At 41.4% G+C, this 18,441-nt stretch overlaps 1 protein-coding gene across 2 annotated transcripts in view; it reads right to left on the minus strand.

Moving 5' to 3' along the window:
• The window catches only part of ARPC2 (actin related protein 2/3 complex subunit 2), a 29,244-nt gene extending 17,082 nt beyond the window's left edge, over positions 1-12,162 (minus strand). The window contains exons 1-4 of one of the 2 annotated variants that reach the window (XM_079709907.1): positions 12,080-12,162; positions 11,779-11,860; positions 3,630-3,664; positions 1,873-1,985 (exon numbers count right to left, since the gene is read on the minus strand). In XM_079709907.1, the coding sequence (XP_079566033.1) occupies positions 1,873-1,985; positions 3,630-3,664; positions 11,779-11,852 (222 nt within the window). In that variant the 5' untranslated portion in view covers positions 11,853-11,860; positions 12,080-12,162. Of the gene's footprint in view, positions 1-1,872; positions 1,986-3,629; positions 3,665-11,778; positions 12,038-12,079 lie in introns of those variants that run through there. The other variant, XM_079709908.1, reaches the window with a different exon arrangement.
• Positions 12,163-18,441: the final 6,279 nt, after the last annotated feature.

The following is an 18,441-nucleotide window of genomic DNA, read 5'->3' on the forward strand; positions in this document are numbered from 1 at the left end:
AACCACGGAACCTCAGATTTAGTTTAATTCCAAGTTACCAAGTTAATACTCTGAGATCTAAGAGGGTTTTAGAGCCAAAGTTACACCACATTCAACTCCTCTTGGCAAAACCAGCCAGCGCTTCCCTGCTGACTTCACTTGCACTTTTAACCATGATTCACTTTTCAATTTGTTCCCCCTCTTCCAACCGGCACCCAGAAGATCAGACCTTCCCACCCCAGCAGCTGAGGCTTTCTGCTCTGAAAAAGGGCCTGTGACAAAGTAACAAGCTTCCTGTGGTTATCCCAGGCTGGTCACTGTTTAACCAACCCAGGGAGCCATTTACTGTGCACTCTGCCCCAACGCTGCGAATGTTATGTACCCCACCCACTTGAGTGGGTGGGGCTGTTTCTCTGACCCCTGTGGTACCTACGAGAATAGCAATGTGTTCTGGAGTTCTATAAGGAAAGCACAGACGGGAAAGGAGATTTAAGAAATCTAGCTTAACGCTTTCTCTCCCTCCCAAGGATTGTTCGTATTGCACCTAGATCTTTAAAGAGAGGGGACTATCTAGGGAGAATGATCACACAATTTTTTAGTTGTTTGTTCAAATGTTCAACAGTTCTTTCCAGGTAGTTGTCTTCTACATCATCTAATGCACGGCCAGCTTAATGCCGTTTGTTTCCCCTTGCTCTTCATCTGGTAAAGAGTCAGCCAGTATCACTTACATAATTAATAATCTTTCAAATGCTTTAAAAGACTAGGTCTTTCTCCTGAAGCTCTTCCTTTTCAGGTAAAATAACCCTGAATACAAATTCTCTAAACCATCCTTCTTCCCTTGAATTTATGAGGCAAATCAGAAAAGGTTTTAGCTCTACCCTTGAACTTACAGGGCAAACCAATCACATATGAAGTAGTAAAGGAACTGACTGTGTATGGCTCTTGGTATTCTTCATGGTTAACATCAATTTTAGTTTTTATTATTAAGATTTTGATTATACTCTTTTGCAAATGGCCTTTTTCATTACATAAGTTTTAAATAAGTCAAAAGCTACTACTCTTAATCAGAAAGAAAATATATCTGATTTCATTCACCAGACTGTATCTTCATTCACCAGATTAAGGAGAACCTACTTTGTTAAAACTAAAAGATATTTGAAAACTGATTCAGGAACTGAGTCATACTTCCTGCTTTGAGACCCAACCACAACGTGCACACACTGGTGTAATAGCATTTTCTTTCTTCCATAAATGGCTCTCCCCAGAGCAAACATAGTTCAACAGGAACCAAACCCATTGAAAGAAGCCAGGGAGTAAAGCATGGCCACCAAGAGTTTCATAACGCATGGACACCCTTTCTTATTTCCCCTAAGGTAGTCATAAAGAAGAGCAGATACTTAAAGAGGCCAGCTCTAAAGAGCATTAAATTAAAAAATTGAAAGGGCAGATTTGTGCCTAAATTTCCAAAATAAGAAATTAAGATTGTAAACTTGAAACAGGTCAGAGGTTATATACCTGCTTCACAATGTAACAGAAATAGAACAGAACCCATCTCAGTCTTGTGACAGTTATTTTTGTATTGGTCAAGGAAAAGTATTCTTTGCTCCATTTTTTGAGAACTAAAGCTGTTTTTGTTTTCATTGGTTAGAGAATATCTTTATTTCTTCAGAGTAAAAAGCAGGCAAGCAAAGAATCAAAACTCTTTCTGGGAAACACCCTTCTTTATGACTATGGGAAACAGAGTCAAGAGCCCCTGCTTAGGTGAGCAAGCCATCCAGAGTGGCCCGTGCCAGTAGGGATGACTCAGTGCCGTGGATCTTCTAGGAGTGGCAAGCTACCAAGATAAGGTGAGGAGGAAACAAGAGTCCCAAGGAAAAGTGATGTGGAACTTACCTCATCAGCACCATGTGCCTGAAGTTCCTTGTAGAATTTCAAAGAAATACTGACCATTACTTTTGTTTTGTCTCCATTAGGATTTGAAATATGATAGAGGACTCCATCAAAATCTGCAAGGAAAAGCAAATAAGGTTGCTTAACTTGGGAATAGGGAATAATATCTCAAAGTACCTGCCTACATGTTGCAGGCCACAAGGAAGTCTCCCTTACAAGTAGGCATATAAGTAAAACTGCATTTATTTTAAATCCATGTGGAAAGTCAGCAGAAACACTGAGATAGAATTATAGAATACCTATCTCTTTGCTCTTTTCTAAAATTACAAAGCTATTTTTACTTTAATCACAGCTTGGTGCTGAAAGAATTTGAAAAAAAAATCTTTATTGTGATGTATTTTAAACGTATAAAATATAACGTATAACAAACCCCTATTCTCCTCATGGCTTCAACAATTATCAACATATGGCCAATCTTGTTTCACTTAGACACACCCCTTCCCAATGATTTATTCTGAAGCAAATCGCACACGTCACTTCATCCATAAATATTTCAGAATACACCTCTAAAAGGTAAAGAACACAGTTGAAAAAAAAAAACCCCAATTCCACTGTCATGCCTAAATTAAAAAAAACAATTTATTAATATCAAATATCCAGTCAAGCACTGAAATATTGTCTCAAGAATTAAAAAAAATATATTGTTGTCTTACTTATGTAAAATGTTCAAAGAATAGAATGAATAATATTAAGCCATTCTTGATTAGGCCTGATAGCTTAGCTGACTTTTTTTTTTTTTGTCTTTTAACCTATTACCTTTTTTAAAATTTGGACCAAGCTGCTAGTCTCCAAAAACTGAGTGACAGTGGTGATGTTAATGAGGTTGTTTCAATATAGAATCCCTGTGCACAGATAATCATCATAGCACCAAGCTGAAGGAATCAAAAGGAGCCACATTTAAATAAGTCTAATTTGAATGTCAGAATGTGCTGTGTTGGGACGTTGTGGCCAACTCTGCCACGCATGTTCTGTTGATTCTGTCAATAAAGACGACTTCAGCTTCAAAAAAAAATTTTTTTTTGTCTTATTTGAATTAGGATCCAAACAAGCCCACACACTGCATTTGGTTATCCCTTAAGTTTCTGTACTCCACAGGCCTCCCCTCTCTTGTAGTTCTTGAAACCAGGTGCTGAATGTAATTACTTTAGGGAGACCTGGCATTGCTAGTTAGTATGAGGGGAAGGGGATGGTGCCTGGCCTCCAAGTCACAACACTTCAGAGCTGCAAAAAGTGTTCCAAGATCATCTAGCCAAGTACCCTCATTTCTACAGAGCATGACTATACAACTCCTTAAAGTTCACACAGCAAGCGAGTAGCATCAATACCTAATTTTTTCTAGGAAAAGAAAGCAGTAACATCTCTCTCTGACTTGTGGAACAGGTCTCTTAGCACTTTTGTGATTCCCCACTCCTCTAGTGCTAGGCGAACTAAGATGATGGTTAAAGATAATAACATAATATTTCCAAATTTAAAAAACCTTAGTTTGTACCACAAAATTAAACCCAAACTTCTAAGATATCAGTAGGCAACTTTATATGGCTCACTGAATCCATGGAATAATCACCTAAAATAAAGACCACACACACACACACACAAAGACAATCAAGATAGTAGCCCTAAAAAGCTTATTTTAGGAAGAATTTTATTTTCTATTTTTTATATTGTGCCTTCTTCTTAGTAGGTGAGATAAAGGCACTTACCTGCAAATGTTACTTCTACAGCTTCTGGTTTGTTTCTGCAAAACAAAACAAGTCCTTTAGTTAAGATAACTATATTGCTGGGGCTTCCCTGGTGGTCCAGTGGTTAAGACGCCGCTCTTCCAATGCAGGGGGCACGAGTTCGATCCCTGGTCAGGGAACTAAGATTCTGCGTGCCGCATGGTACAGCCAAAAAACAATATAACTATATTGCTGCTTGCCTCAAGGGGACTTGCAAAAGGCTCCTGAGCTTTATTTAAGATCGGACCATCCTGTAAAAATCTTATACTTACCATTGATCCAGGTACACAATTCATTTTCTCATGCATCTAAACCTCTGGAGTTATTTAGGGTGGAGGACTGAAAAAAGGAAGCAGGACAGATAAAGCTTTTGTTTTGCAGCTGGAATCTCTGCTGTGGTTGTGCTCACCTTCAATTCTCAACTCCTTAAGACCATGATAGACACGTTTGTATACGTGACCCACAAAATGCCCTCTTGTGGTCAATCCCTCCCCCACGGGACATACTCAGTGGAGGTAGCACACACACTCAGCAGGAAAACTGCTAAACAGAGCATAGAATGGTTTAAATTTACTTAAAGTGAAAGGATGATTCCAGGCCATAAACGATACAGTTCTATTCCATTTCAAAGACAATCTGTTAGTCTTCCTACACATCTTTCCCTCTCCCTTACATGACCGAAGTACTCACCACTCTCCTTAGTGAAGCCCTCTTTGATTCCACCCTAGATTTTTTGGTTTTGTTTTTAAATTCCAGTGTGTACTTCCATAAAGTGTAGCACAAAATGACACTGCGAAATCACTGAGAACAGATAAGACACCTGTTTTCCAACTTTAGCCTTTTCTTCAGGACCATGTTTTCAGACAAATTAACACTACACGCCTTCATTTTCTTGCCTACTCATCTATGAAATGGGAGAACACAAATGATCCTACCTACCTCTCACAACTGCTAAAGTTAAAACAAGAGAACAGACACAGAAGAACTTATCCTGGAAGGCAAAGACGATTCCCAGATGAGCCTGGAATATGGACTTCTATTTGATAAATGCTGTTGAGTTATTACCTAGAAAGCATGACATATATCCTAGCTATAAACAATAACAGTCAATTAACCTCCAGTGAAAAGCTACTTTACATGCTTTCCTCACTTCTCCTCATTCGTAGGAAACGAATAAAGACTCTACAGTTTTATCAGCTAACACCCTAAAACTCAAATGATTCCACCTTGTTTTATGGGCCAGCAGACAAGATATACACATTTTCATATTTATTCTTGCCTAGCTTGCTCAAGACCTCACGATCAAGTGCGTATCTCTTTTACTATCTCCGCTCCCTCACCTGTAAAAGGAACAAAGACTGAGTTACCCTCCAGAGTTGCTGGGAAATAATGGAATAGATAACGTGGTTTATGACTGTTAAAAAGCTGCAGCAGAGCTAAACAATGCCTTTCAAGGAAACTGGCCTCTCCTAAGCATATGTTAGCCCTGTTGTAAAATCAGCCTATACAAATCACATACAAAGTTCCACTCTGCTTCTTCAGAGCCATCCATATGTGACTTAGAAAAAGTATTTTGGGTGTCTGAGAATCGAAGCATCAAGTGGGTTTACGGACAAGCAGAGAGTTCGGAATATGATGAAAAGAACTGTATAAAAATTTAAGTTGTTTCTGATCTTTCATTTGAAACTGTAGCCGGGAGACTAAGGCAATGAATGGCCAACCACCATTTTTCACTTCTAGAAAACAGGAGCCAAGGAAGAAGTAGACACGTTAATCTACGGCTGGCTTGAGTGAAATATTAAGAGGCTGCACAACGGGAGGAAGCACTGAAGCACATTTTCCAGAGGAAGGCTGGCTGTGCCAAAGAGGCAGGGTGGAGGCTTATAAAAGGCCACATTGTATCACTTAGTAGGCGGCTGGTTTTTTTTTTTTTTTTTTTTTTTTAACCTTTAGGCTTTAATTCAGCCAAGGAAGGACTGAGTTCCTCACTTTCTCACCTCATCAACAGACGGAGAAAAATCAAGTATACATAAAAAACCTTAGGGTTCCAACATTTTGACTCTGAAATTCTGCATTTCTCTAGGCCGTAAAGTTCCCTGAGCACAGCTCCCCACTGGGAGAAGTCTCTAACATCTATACTATGTGGTTTGCTGCCTGACTTGGGAATATTTGTCAAATCATTGCCATTAATATTTTAGCTTACTATTTATGGCTGCATAAAAGTTGTAGAGGAGAGAGGCAGGCTGCTGAGGAGAGCACTGGGCCAAAGGAGTCCTCCTGAGGCGTCAGCTGGGAGTCAGAGGTCTGAGAACTCTGTGCCCCAACATGGAGACTGAACAGAGCGGGAAATACACCACGACAGGGCCATGACTCAATTCCAAGACCAGGTGTTTCTTATTTACTTTTGTGGTTTAAACTCATGGAGCTAGAGGGGAATAAGATTGGTCTGGGAGAAAGTGTACCATTTAATAGGCCAAAAGGGTAAATCGTTAAGATACCTTCTGTTCCACTGTCTGCTAAAGTTTCAGATGCTGGGGGTGAGTTTAATCACAGAAAAAGCATGTCTTTCAGAGTTGACTCTTCACCTCAAGTTCTGTCCCTTACTGGCTATGAAACCACAGGCAATGTTACTCAAAAAATGTCTGCGAGCCTAAAATTCCTTTTCTAGAAAACGGAGATTAAAAGCATCTACCACACAAGGTTGTTGTGAAGACTAACCGAGATGCTATGTGGACAGCAAAGTTTCCCAATCAGGGTCTTGTGACTAAGTTATAGATATGCTGAGATAATGATCCCCACAGCCCTTAGGGCAGCTCAGAGGCAGGATCTCTGGGCTAGACCATTTACCCAGATGTACCACAGGTATGGTCATGTTCTGTGTGTGACATACCAGGAATCACCAGGGAAGGGTGCCTGTACAATGCTTAATACATATGTCTACTCCCTCTCCAACTCCCAAGAGCCCCAGTTTCGTCAACTGTATTACTGGAACTGCTGTCTGTCACCCAGGCACACTCTGAAATGGAACAAAACCACGTTAAAGCTTATAGTAAAGTGCCTGGTTCATAGAAGGTGATCAATGAATTAGTTTTTCTTCTAGGTAGAATCAGAGGAGATCAGACTTTGGAGTCATGGTCGAGAGAGGTTTTGGAATTGTGTTAACTCCCAGTATCAGGAATTGGTCAGCTCAACAAGGAGAAATGGAACCATATTACTGTCAGACTGTCGTAATGTCTGGAATCCTAGAATAAAGTGCCCTGGATAAGCCCTCAGGGTTACTGACTGGACAGTACAAGACACTAAAACATATTCAATTCATTCAGATGGGTTTCAAGAGCCATTCTTAAAATCCTTTAGAAAAAAATTTCCTTTTCTCCTTTTTCTAAGGAGGCTTCTAGAATGTCACTAATCAGTCAATAAAGAACTCCTGGCAACTGTTATTGTCCAATCCTCTTTCCTCACTAAGGGTTTTGGAGTTTTTACTCCCGGAATGCATCCAGTTCCCCATCGTGCATTTATGTCCCTCTTCTCGTTATCCCTTCCATAAGCTGAATTAGAGGAATTATTGAATTCTGCTCATCATCTCACCATAAAGTTCTTGATTACTCTCCTTTAAGTCCTCTCTAAGGCTCCCATCCTCCTTTTTGAGCAAAGCCTAGAAAAATGGATCATGCTAGGTAAGAGGTGGGTGGTCCTACTCTCTGTTAAGCCACATCTCAAAATAAGGAGAACAAAGAGGGTCTAAAAGCTCATTCACACAATGTCAGAAAAGTGATGAACTGCTAAAGAAACTAACAACCATTCTATCTGGCTTCATCCATTGCTTCAAGAAAACACTTATTAAGCTGACTATACACACAGTGAGAATGCTGGGAAAACAAAGATGATGAAACCATAGGCCCTGCCCCTAAGGAGTCACAGGTTTGGTACACATGTAAGGAGTGCAGCCCTGGGGCTTTATGCCCGAAGTGGTCCCAAGGCAGCCAGAGGGTGGGCAGCAGTGTGTAACTACAGTGACCTGTAAAAAGACCAACTAGATCGTCTCAGCAAGTCAGCCACTACATCCAATTTCTTCTAAATGCTTAAACAATGTCCTGATTCCAAATCACTTCAAACCAGTTATGTCTCTCTGAGGACATATGCAGCATATTTGGGAACGAGAACAAGGTATCAGCAAGATTTAATTTATTCCTTTCTCAAATTTCTCCTCCCACAGTCCTCGCCCACCCCAACTGGCACAGCCTGCTTACTAAGCTTCACTCCCCCTCACAGAACCACAGCTCCCCACAATATGCACAGCTGTGGCAAGAAGCCAGCATGCACTTAAAATCAACAGCAATTTGCATCTGACAGCATTTCCTCAATTTTGGACTCTAGCTAAGCTGACAACCCTAGCTTCTGAGGCTGTAAAGGTTCTTGGTGTGTATATACTAACAAAAGAATTAAATTAATTTGCCAGATTACTTCTGCTTTAATTGGGGGCCTGGGTAAGACTTCCTAAATGATTTAAAAAAAACAAAAACAAAAACAAAATGCTGTTGACAAGACCTGCACATGAGGTTATCTGCAGTGTTCAAAATAGCTTCTTAATCAGTCACAGTCTCTTAGTTTGGAGGCTGTTGGGAAGACAATTTACCAATAACTATCATTCTGTGAGGATACAGAAATCATTCCAATAAGCCACCTTCCCAGTAGGGCGGTAGGAAAAAAAAAAAACGGTAAATCGTTTGGAATGAATCTTAGGCTTTGTCGGAACTGCCTCCAAATTAAAAGGGTGTCGTGACCAAATGTATTCTTTTTTTTTTTTTTTTTAGTTTATTTATTTTTGGCTGTGTTGGGTCTTCGCTGCTGCACGTGGGCTTTCTCTAATTGCAGCGAGTGGGGGCTACTCTTTGTTGCGGTGCGCGGGCTTCTCTTGCTGCGGAGCACAGGCTCTAGGCACGCGGGCTTCAGTCGTTGTGGCACACGGGCTTAGTTGCTCCGCGGCATGTGGGATCTTCCCGGACCAGGGCTCGAATCCGCGTTCCCTGCATTGGCAGGCGGATTCTTAACCACTGTGCCACCAGGGAAGTCCCTAAATGTATTCTTAAACAATTTAGATGACAGAATTGCTTTATTCGAAGGAAATTTAGACTTTTAGTAGGATGTCACAGGCAAGAAGACCCAGCAGGATGATATGAGAGGCATCATTCTTTTCTGTTTCATACTGTACAACACCCTTCAGTGCTCACAGCCCACAGGTAAGGAGGCTGGGCAATGGTTCGAGGCTGCAATTTACTCTGGCATGGGTACACTATGAGAGGCCCATAGAGAAGGACCCGCCATAAATCCATTACCATGCTCTGAGAGGCATTTAAAATAAGATCAACTTCAAAAGGAAAATTACTCTAACTGTATTCTGAAGTATATACGACAGAACTATTTTTAAGACTATCTCATGCTTATGTTCTTAGTAGCTGGAACAGTGCTGCATTTCCAAATGATAACTTTCTGCAATAATGTAAATGTTCTACATCTCTGCTACCCAAATACTGCTGCTCCTAGCCACATGCGGCAATTCAGCCCTAGAACTGTGGCTAGTGTGACTGAGAAGCTTAATTTTAATTCACTTTAATTAATTTTTATTTAAACTTAACTAGCCACATGTAGTTACTGGCTATCATTATTGGACATTGTGGAGATGGAAGATTCACTCTGGGGAAGGCTGCTCAGAACCTAATTTCCCCAACTGGTTTGTTGAGAAGTGTAAAGCAGGGTGGAGCTGACCTCTCCCAGCATGTTCCCACAAGGGCCAAGCCTTTCAAATCTCCAGGGTTTCTCCATAGCACTACTGCCTTTCTTTAATCTTTCTCTGATCTCCATCCCAACACGTGTCACCCCTTTGGTCCTCTGTAACTTTGCCAATACTCTCAGAAAGGTCCCCCCTTCCTGTTCCTTCCTGGTGCTGAGCACTGGGAGAACTCTACAGACGTTTATGATTATCACACTAGTTACCCTTCTCTGGAAGTTCTGGCTAGGCATGCACCTTGATAAATTCTTAACTACTTTACTGCTGCCTCACCTTACTGGTATGCCTGGAAATTCACACTCCGTCTAGAAACAGGCTTCTGCTAGGTGTTACATTTGCAATCCCAGGAAAGCCCTACCTCCTCGGCTGAATATCATAGTCTTTTTTCAAAGATTTTCAAAGTGCTTTGCAGCAGAATACGTTTTGAGCCCACTTACTTAAAGACACACCTCAAAGGGAAGATGGGCCAGAATAAAAGCCAAAACTTGCTGCCCTGCCCCAATATTCAACATTGCTACAACATATACTTTGTAAAAAACAGTCCCAGAAGTTCTAACTTATGCCTTCCAGACTTGAGTGCCTACTTTACTCCCACTGAAATGGTTAGTAGCTCTTTTTAAGAGTAATGTTCTAAAAGCAGAAGAGCTGAAGCTCTGAGTAATGGGCTACATTTCAGAATCACAAGTTATTAACAAACAAGTAGGTGTGAAGGTACTCCTACACTACAAGGCATGCTTCTACTTGAAATGCACAGGCATTTATCTTGTAGATCAGCTTATAACCACCCAGGTCTCATTTTTTGCTAGTCTAAACTTGAGAATTCACTTGAGATCAACTGTGAAAATGCAGAAGTCAATTTAACTTCCTCCTATGTGCTACACTGCTCAAAAAGGACAAAGCAATCACCCAAAATAAGCCACTAAGCTGATTCGTTTGAACATTTAAAATGCAAAGCAACTGGTAAGTGAGGTTGAAGACACGAAGCAAGTTAGCCTAAAATATAAGCAACTGCAGTCCCTGGCAGGAAACAGTAGCTACTGCTCACTGTGTTACTTCAAGAAACGTTGTGCTTTGTTTTACAGATAAAATCTGTGGCCTTATAAAAGAGATAGGAGACAATATGTTCAATTTAAGCAGTGGGTTATAAGTATTTTTTTTAATGCCTCCAAGCCACAAGTTCATTATGTCCACTTAGAATTTCCCCTCCACCAATCCTCTTCCATCTGTGACTCTCCAAGCACTTGCTCTCTTATTATTAGTTCCCAGTTCACCAGAAACGGTTTGCACTTATTTCCTCAACTGTGTAAGCAAGATGTGAAGCCCCATCCTTGTGAGGCAAAGGGACTGGCCACAGGCCACCAAAAATTAGAAGCTAAGATCAACTCCTTGGTTTAAATATATTAGAAAAGCAAAGCAGCTTTGGGGGAAGAGTTTGTCTTCTACTGATTCTCGTGTTTGACAGAGAAGGGTGCCTTTGAAACATGCCCTAAAGCCCACTTTTAAAAAAGCCAATGGTTAAAAACAGGTTTCATCTAAGAACTTAATAGACTCTGGAGGCTTTTAACTGTGTATCTAGGCCAGAATTACTGCAGAAGAAATCACAGACCAGGGGTATGGTATAAGAATTTAAAAGATAAACAACCAGATAGAGGACAGCGGGTGGGGAAAGGATTATTAGAACCTCAGAAGAGCGATAAGGAAGGGCTGTGGATGTGGGGGACGGCTAACTTTGCTTGAGAAATGTAACAAAACGGCCAGTGTCTCTCACAGCTGGGTTCAGGGAAGGTAAACTAGAGAGATCATCGGGTTTTCCGGCTGCAAGGCTGGGCCTGCCTTTAGTCTTCCCTCCCGGTCCCTTAGACGAGGGTGGGGGTGGGGAGAGACTGGTGGTGATCTGGGCCTGCATCTTTTTTCCTCTTCCAGTCCTGGGAATTCCTGAAAACTCCTTCCAACACAATCCCAAATGGGCTCTCTCCGGGTTCTGAACAATGACGGGGAATACAGAGGGAAGTGGTCCCCTGCTCGCTCCAGCGGGCAATGGGATTCTCCAGCGAGAGTTCTGGCCCAAGCTACCCTCACGTCCCACAGGTCTCCTGCACTTTGGCACGCGCTCTCCTGTCCACTCACTGCTTCCGCATCCCTCCTCTGAGCCTCTCCCCACGCATCTCTGCCCCTCACCCCACCGCGCCCAATCACCGCCCACGTCTACACCGCCTGGGCAGTCCCCACACCCTGCCAGGTCTCCCACCTCCCTCCTCCATGTCTGGGGGGCTGAACGATTAGCAGTGGTCAACTCTGCCTCCCCCGCCACCCACCAGCCCCCGGCCCCCAGTGCGCGCTCACCCGGCGGCCGCGTTCTCGAACTTGAGCGCGAGCGTCTCCTCGATGATGCGGTTGTTCACCTCCAGCAGGATCATGGCGGCGGCTGCCCCGGGCAGGGGAAGGAGAAACAAGGGCGGGTGAGGGTGGGTAAGGGAGGAAAGGACGGAGGGAGCGGCCCTGCTGCCCCCTGAGAAGGCGAGCTGGGTGGGGTAGCAGGTTAGGGGAGAAGGGGAAAGGGATCGGGGTAGGGGTAAGGGAACACGCGCGCGCTGGCCCGCGCACGCACTGACTGTGGAGACACCTACCCACCCACCCGACCGACCTGGCCCCCGAAGCCTGAACCCGCCTGCCAAGCCGCCGCCGCCGCCGCCGCTGCCGCCTCACCGACGAGCCCGGTCCCCGCCCAGCCCCCGGCTCTAGCCGGCCACTTCCGCTCTCACACCCACTTCCGCTCGCCGCCCGGACGCGCGGCCCCGCGGCGCCATTTCCGCTCCGACCCCTCGTGCACGCGCACGCAGGCGCGCCGGGCGGGGGCGGAGGCCGCGGAGGCCGCGCATGCGCATGTGCGGTGCCGCTAGTTCCAGCTCCACTTTCCTATAGACGCTCGAACTGGCTGTAGGTAGTGTGTTTCCTAGCCCGCTGTCTTTCCCCCGAGGCCTGCCTCGCCGTCCGGCGTCTCCCTCCCGCACTCCCCAAAGGTTTACTTCCACTCTTCCCGTCTTGTAATTTCAGAGACCCTACAAGAAGCTCGCCCTTGTCATCTCCCAGCCGGCTTCTTTGCTCTCAGCTTGTTTGCTGTCGGTGTGACCCTTCCTCATGCCACACTAATGGCTGTCCGGCGGCATCATCTTGCATTCATTTCTTCCACAGATGTTTAATGGGCTCCTGCTCTGCGCTGGGGATACAGTGGCGCGTGAAACAGATGAGGTCCCCCCCCTCGTGGAGCTCATAGTCTGGTAAAGGAAACGGACTACAGACTCAATTTATGTAACTACAGAGTGTTAAAAGGGCAAGTGAAGGAAAGGAATGAGAAGTCACCGAAGTGAATAAGCCTACCTGGTTTCCTGTCATGCCTCCATTTCTCTGCCTGGAGCTGCCTCCAAGGTGCCCCGAACATGATTTTCTCTGCCTCTGAAACCCTTACCTTCCAGTACCTCTGCCAGAGACATACTTTTTTTACTCAACTGCACGCGGGAAATGAACTCATTTTTGTGCTGCGTCTGTACCTCCTGCCTGTGTGTCTTGTTTTGTATTTTTTCTTCTCCAGGGAGAATCTGACAAATTTGAGTTCTTTTTACATGTATTAATTTATTTTATGCTAAGTGCTCCCAGGAAAGCGGGGGAGGGGAAATGCAGAAAATGAGCAAAAAACTAGCTCTTGTCATCGAGGCCCAGAGAGCCCTTCAAAACGGATTTCTTTATTTACCGGCCATGGATAAACTTCGAGACATTGCGGATACCCCCAAATTATATGCTAACATTTTAACGTTGTTTATTGAACTAAAATAATACGCATACATAGTTTAAAATATATATACATATACTAGAAGGCTTGTAATGAAAAAAGCAGTTCTCTGGCCTACTTTTTAGAGGCAATAGCCTCAACTCCTTTAGATATTCATACAGATTAGATCCATGTATCTAAATAAATGTGTATACTACTAATTCTTGATTTGTTAATTTTAAGGGTTATTTGTTGACTTCCTGCCGTGATCGATAAGAACATGAATGAGTCTATCACTTCTGTTCTCCACCTCCACATTTATATAACTATTTTTAGTTAAACCAATAATCAGCATTTAAATTATGTTTGCGAATACTGTTTACTAATGAGCCAATAAAGGTAGTACAGCCATGCCTTCTAGTTTATACAGCCCTCCATTTTTCTTAGTTAATTATTGCCTTTTTTTCCTCACTTGTCAATTTTCTATATTATCTACAGTTGGCTGCCCCCACCCCTGCAAGTGCTCCAAGACTCTGTCCAAAAGTCTAGCAATATTTTCCATATACTCAAATGCATAAGTTCCATTTTTTTCTCTAGAGTCTTTGTCCCAGAGCCTCCTTCCTCTTGTTTCAATCTGGGCTGACTGATCTCTAGACTTGCTATACAGTTGTCATTCTGGGATTTTCCTTCGTTGCTGTCATGGGCTGGTTTTGCCCATTTCATGGATCCCATGCCTTCTTTCTTAGTTTACTTCTTTGTTTTGCTAAAGCACCTCCTTTAGTAACCTTGTAAGGAAGAAAGATAGGGGATATGTTGTTGGGATCTTTGCATATTTTAAAATGTCTTAATTTTATTCTAATACTTGATTTGTAGTTGAATTTATAGTTGGGCTGGTTATTGAATTCAAGTTTGAAAATAATTTTCCATCATAATTTTGAGGGTATTATTCATTTTCTTTTACCTTCCAGGGTTGCTGTTGTAAAAAGTCTGATTCCTGTTCATATTCCTGATCCTTTGTATGTTACATCTTCTCCATCTCTGGAAGCATTGGGATTTTCTCTTTAGGCTGTTGGTTGGAAATTTTATAATGATGTGCTTTGCTGTGACTCTTAATTTTTTTGTACTGAGCACTCATTCAGAGTGGAAACTCATGTACTTCAGTTTTGGAGGAAATTTTCTTTGATTATTTACTTGATAATTTCTTCTCCTCTTCTTTTTTTTGTTCTCTTTCTGGAATGCCTATTATTTAGAAGTTAGATTTCTGGATTGATCCTTTCATTTTTTTCTTCTATTTTTTGCTTCTTTGGGTTTGTTTTATTTTTATTTTTAATTGTGGTAAATGTACATAACATAGAATTTCTCATCTTAATCATTTTTAAGTGTACAGTTCAGTAGTGTTAAGTTTATCGACATTGTAATGCAACCAATCTCAAAAACTCTTTTCATCTTGCAAAACTGAAACTCTGTACCCATTGTTTGTTTGTTTTTGTTGTTCTATTTTTCTGCGATATTCCCTTGTCATTATCTTCAACCATTTTAAGTTTCAGTTTTCTTATTTTTAATTCCCAAGACTTTTTTTCCCCAACTCCCCTTCCCATATTATTCTATCCTTGTTTTATTGACAGGAATATCTTCTATCTTTCTGAGGATATTATATGTTTTATGGAGAGGAATATCTTCTTTCTGAGGATACTATAGTGTGTTTGTTTTTAATTTTTCTCTAAAAACTAAACTAAACTGCTCTTTGCTCTGTTTCTTTTCTTTTTTCTTTTTTTTTTTTTCATCTCTCTCATTTATGTTAATGGCCATCCTCAAAAGTCTGGTTACTTTAGCAGCCTGTTTGTATTTAGGGATGAGACTCCAAAAAGCTGAGTGGAGGCTGAAGTGTGTGAACAAGATGAGTTGACAAGCACCTTACTACTTAAAAGGGACTAGCAGCATTGGCTTCCTCTGGAAGCTTTTTGGAAATACAGAATCTCAGATCCCACCATAAACTACAGATTTAGAATCTGTACCTTAGCAAGATGCCTAGGTGATTCAAATGCATATTATGTAGTGAGAAGCACTGGATTAATGGACTTCACTCTAAGGTGCACTGATGATGTGCCAGATTTCATAGAGGGCCCACAAATGTCAATATTGGGAGGTCTTTTCTCCAGAGAAGGATCCTCTAGTTGCTTGGGGCTTATAAACTTGGCTATGAGTGTTCCCAGAGTCTTAAGAATGCTTTTAAAGTTCCAGCCCACTTCCACTTGATCCCATTATAATCCCTGTGCCTCCCCACTGCCTTTCACTGGGCTTGAGTTTATAGAAAATAAATCTCTGTTGGTGGAGATGGAGGAAGGGGTGGAAATGGGATGGGTCAGGTGGGAAATGGGATAATCACCTGACTGCTTGGGGACCTAGAATGCTCTTTATACAGGTTTTCAACCAATCTTCCCATTTTCTTCATCTTGCTTTTGGTTTTTTTAAACTTCTGACTGATTGGACAAATATCTTTGTCCCACCACCCAGCTTCCTTGAATCTTAACATTTTATAATTAAACTTGCTTCAGAGCTTTTTAAAAAAGAAATACAGTTGAAACTTCCTGTGAACCCCACCCAATTCTATTCCTTTTTCTCCTTCCCCACCTCTTCCTCAAAGATAACCATCACCTTGCATTTGGTGTTTATCCTTCCTACACGTTTTTACACTTTTACTACATATGCATGTATCCATAAACAATGTGTAGCAAATTTGCATGATTTTAAGCTTTTTGTCAATAAGTATCATACTGTACATCTCCTTTTGAAACTTGTTTCTTTTAGGCAGCAATATGTTTTTGAGATTTACCCATCATTACGTGAACCTATTTTAACTGTGATATAGCATTCCAATGTACGATTATATGTTATGATTACCAAGGTATTTATCCATTCTCCTGTTGAAGGACACTAAAGTTCTTTCCAGTATTTTTTCTATTACAAGCAATGCTGTTTGGAACATTCTTGTACACATTTCCTGTGTACAGGTGTGAAAGTTTCTTTAGAGTATACCCCTAGGATTGTAACTGTTGAGATGTGGATTATGGACACCTTTAACTTTTCCAGATGTTGCCAAATTGCTCTCCAAAATAGCTGTACCAATTTATACTTCCACTTGCAATGTATGAAGGTTCTCATTGCTCCTTGTCCTTACTAGCACTTGGCATTGTCAGACTTTAAGTGGATGGATATTAAAAAACATCTGATTGTTTTTAAAATAAGAATTAGCCAGGTAGATAAAGAGAGGTAGAGCTGGAGAGGAGAAGTGCCAAGAGATGGACAGCTGGAAACACAGTAATAGCTAACATTCAGGTGGAAGATTCATTCTGTGCTAGGTGCTGTTTTAAGAACTTTACATGTATCTCTTTGAATTCCTGTGACAACTCTAAGAAGTAGGAACTACTATTAATTCATTTTATAGATGATGAAACTGAGATGCTGATAGGCTAAAGAATGTATCCAAAGTAACACATGTGGCTGGTCATTGAACTGGGATTTAGTCTCCAGATGTCATGTTTTGACATGCAATATTGGTATCCAACAGGATAGTTGACATGACATGCAATACTGGTATCCAGTACTGAACTGGATAGTTCTGCATTTTAGTTTCAAGTATGATAAAAGCAAAGTATAAAAAACTGGACCTGACACTTCATTTAAATAAAGACAACAGCTTCTTGATTGAACCTTCATCCTGCTGAACCCTGATGGCCAAAGTAGGGAAAGCGACTGTTCTAAAACAGCCTGAAATTTGCTGCTTTCAGTCGTAAAGACAGAGGCTGGAAGTCTTTACCTCCAGGGGTTGGGGGGCTGGAATAAATTGAAACTTGATTTTTATCCATTTAGGATGTCAATTGTAATCCCCAGGGTAACCACTAAGATAATAGCTAAAAAAATGTATAGAAAAGGAAATGAAGAAGGGATCAAAACTGTACACTAGAAAAATCAATCGAAACTGGGGTGTATTCAAGGAAATAAAGACAAAAGTTTAAGATATAAAGAAAACAAATAGGGGCTTCCCTGGTGGCGCAGTGGTTGCGAGTCCGCCTGCCGATGCGGGGGACACGGGTTCGTGCCCCGGTCCGGGAAGATCCCACATGCCGCGGAGCGGCTGGGCCCGTGAGCCATGGCCGCTGAGCCTGCGCGTCCGGAGCCCGTGCTCCGCAACGGGAGAGGCCACAACGGTGAGAGGCCCGCGTAATGCAAAAAAAAAAAAAAAAAAAAAAGAAAACAAATAGCACAATGGTAGAAGTAAGTCTTTTATTATCAGAATCATTTTAAATGTAAACGGATAAGGTCAATTTATTAAAAGATGGAGATTGGCAGAATGTATAAAAATATGTGATCCAGCTATATGCTGCTTACAAGAAACTTTAGAAGCAAAGACACAAATAGGTTGAAATGATTGGAAAAATATATTCTATGCAAATAGTAACTACAAGAGAGCTGGGGTGGCTATACTAGCATCAGACAAAATAGATTTTAAGTTAAAAGTTGTTACAAGAGACAGAAGAATGCTGTATATTGATAAAAGGATCAATTTATTGAGAAGATACAATAATTATAAACATATACACCCAAAATATAAGAATCAAATACTGACAGAATTAAAGAGAGAAATAGATAATTCTACAATAACAGTTGGAGTTGGCCTTCAATATCTCACTTTAAACAATGGCTTGAATATCTAGACAGAAGATCAATAAGGAAATAGAGGACTTGAAGAACATTATAAATCAAGTAAACCGAACATACATGTACAGAACATCCCATCCAACAACAGCAGAAATACATTCTCCTCAAGTGTACGTGGAACTTTCTCCAGGATAGACCATATGTTAGTCCATAAAAAAACCTCAATGAATTTTAGAAGATCAAAATCGTACAAAATATTTTCTTCAACGACTGGAGAATGAAACTAGAAATCAGTAACAGAAGAAAACTGAAAAATTCACAAATGCGTGGAAATTGAGCAACACACTCTTTAACAACCAGTACATTAAAGAAGAAATCACTAGGGAAATTAGAAAATACTCTGACATGGATGAAAATGAAAACATAATTTACCAGAACTTATGGGATGCAGTGAAAGCAGTGCTCAGAGGGATATTTACAGATCAACACCCTAACTTTATACCTTAAGAAACTAGGAAAAGAAGAGCAAACTAAACCCAAAGCTAGCAAAGGAAGGAAATGATAAAGTTTAGAGCATATAT

Source organism: Hyperoodon ampullatus (genome assembly GCF_949752795.1).
Source record: "Hyperoodon ampullatus genome assembly, chromosome: 8".
Taxonomy (NCBI): Eukaryota; Metazoa; Chordata; class Mammalia; order Artiodactyla; family Ziphiidae; genus Hyperoodon; species Hyperoodon ampullatus.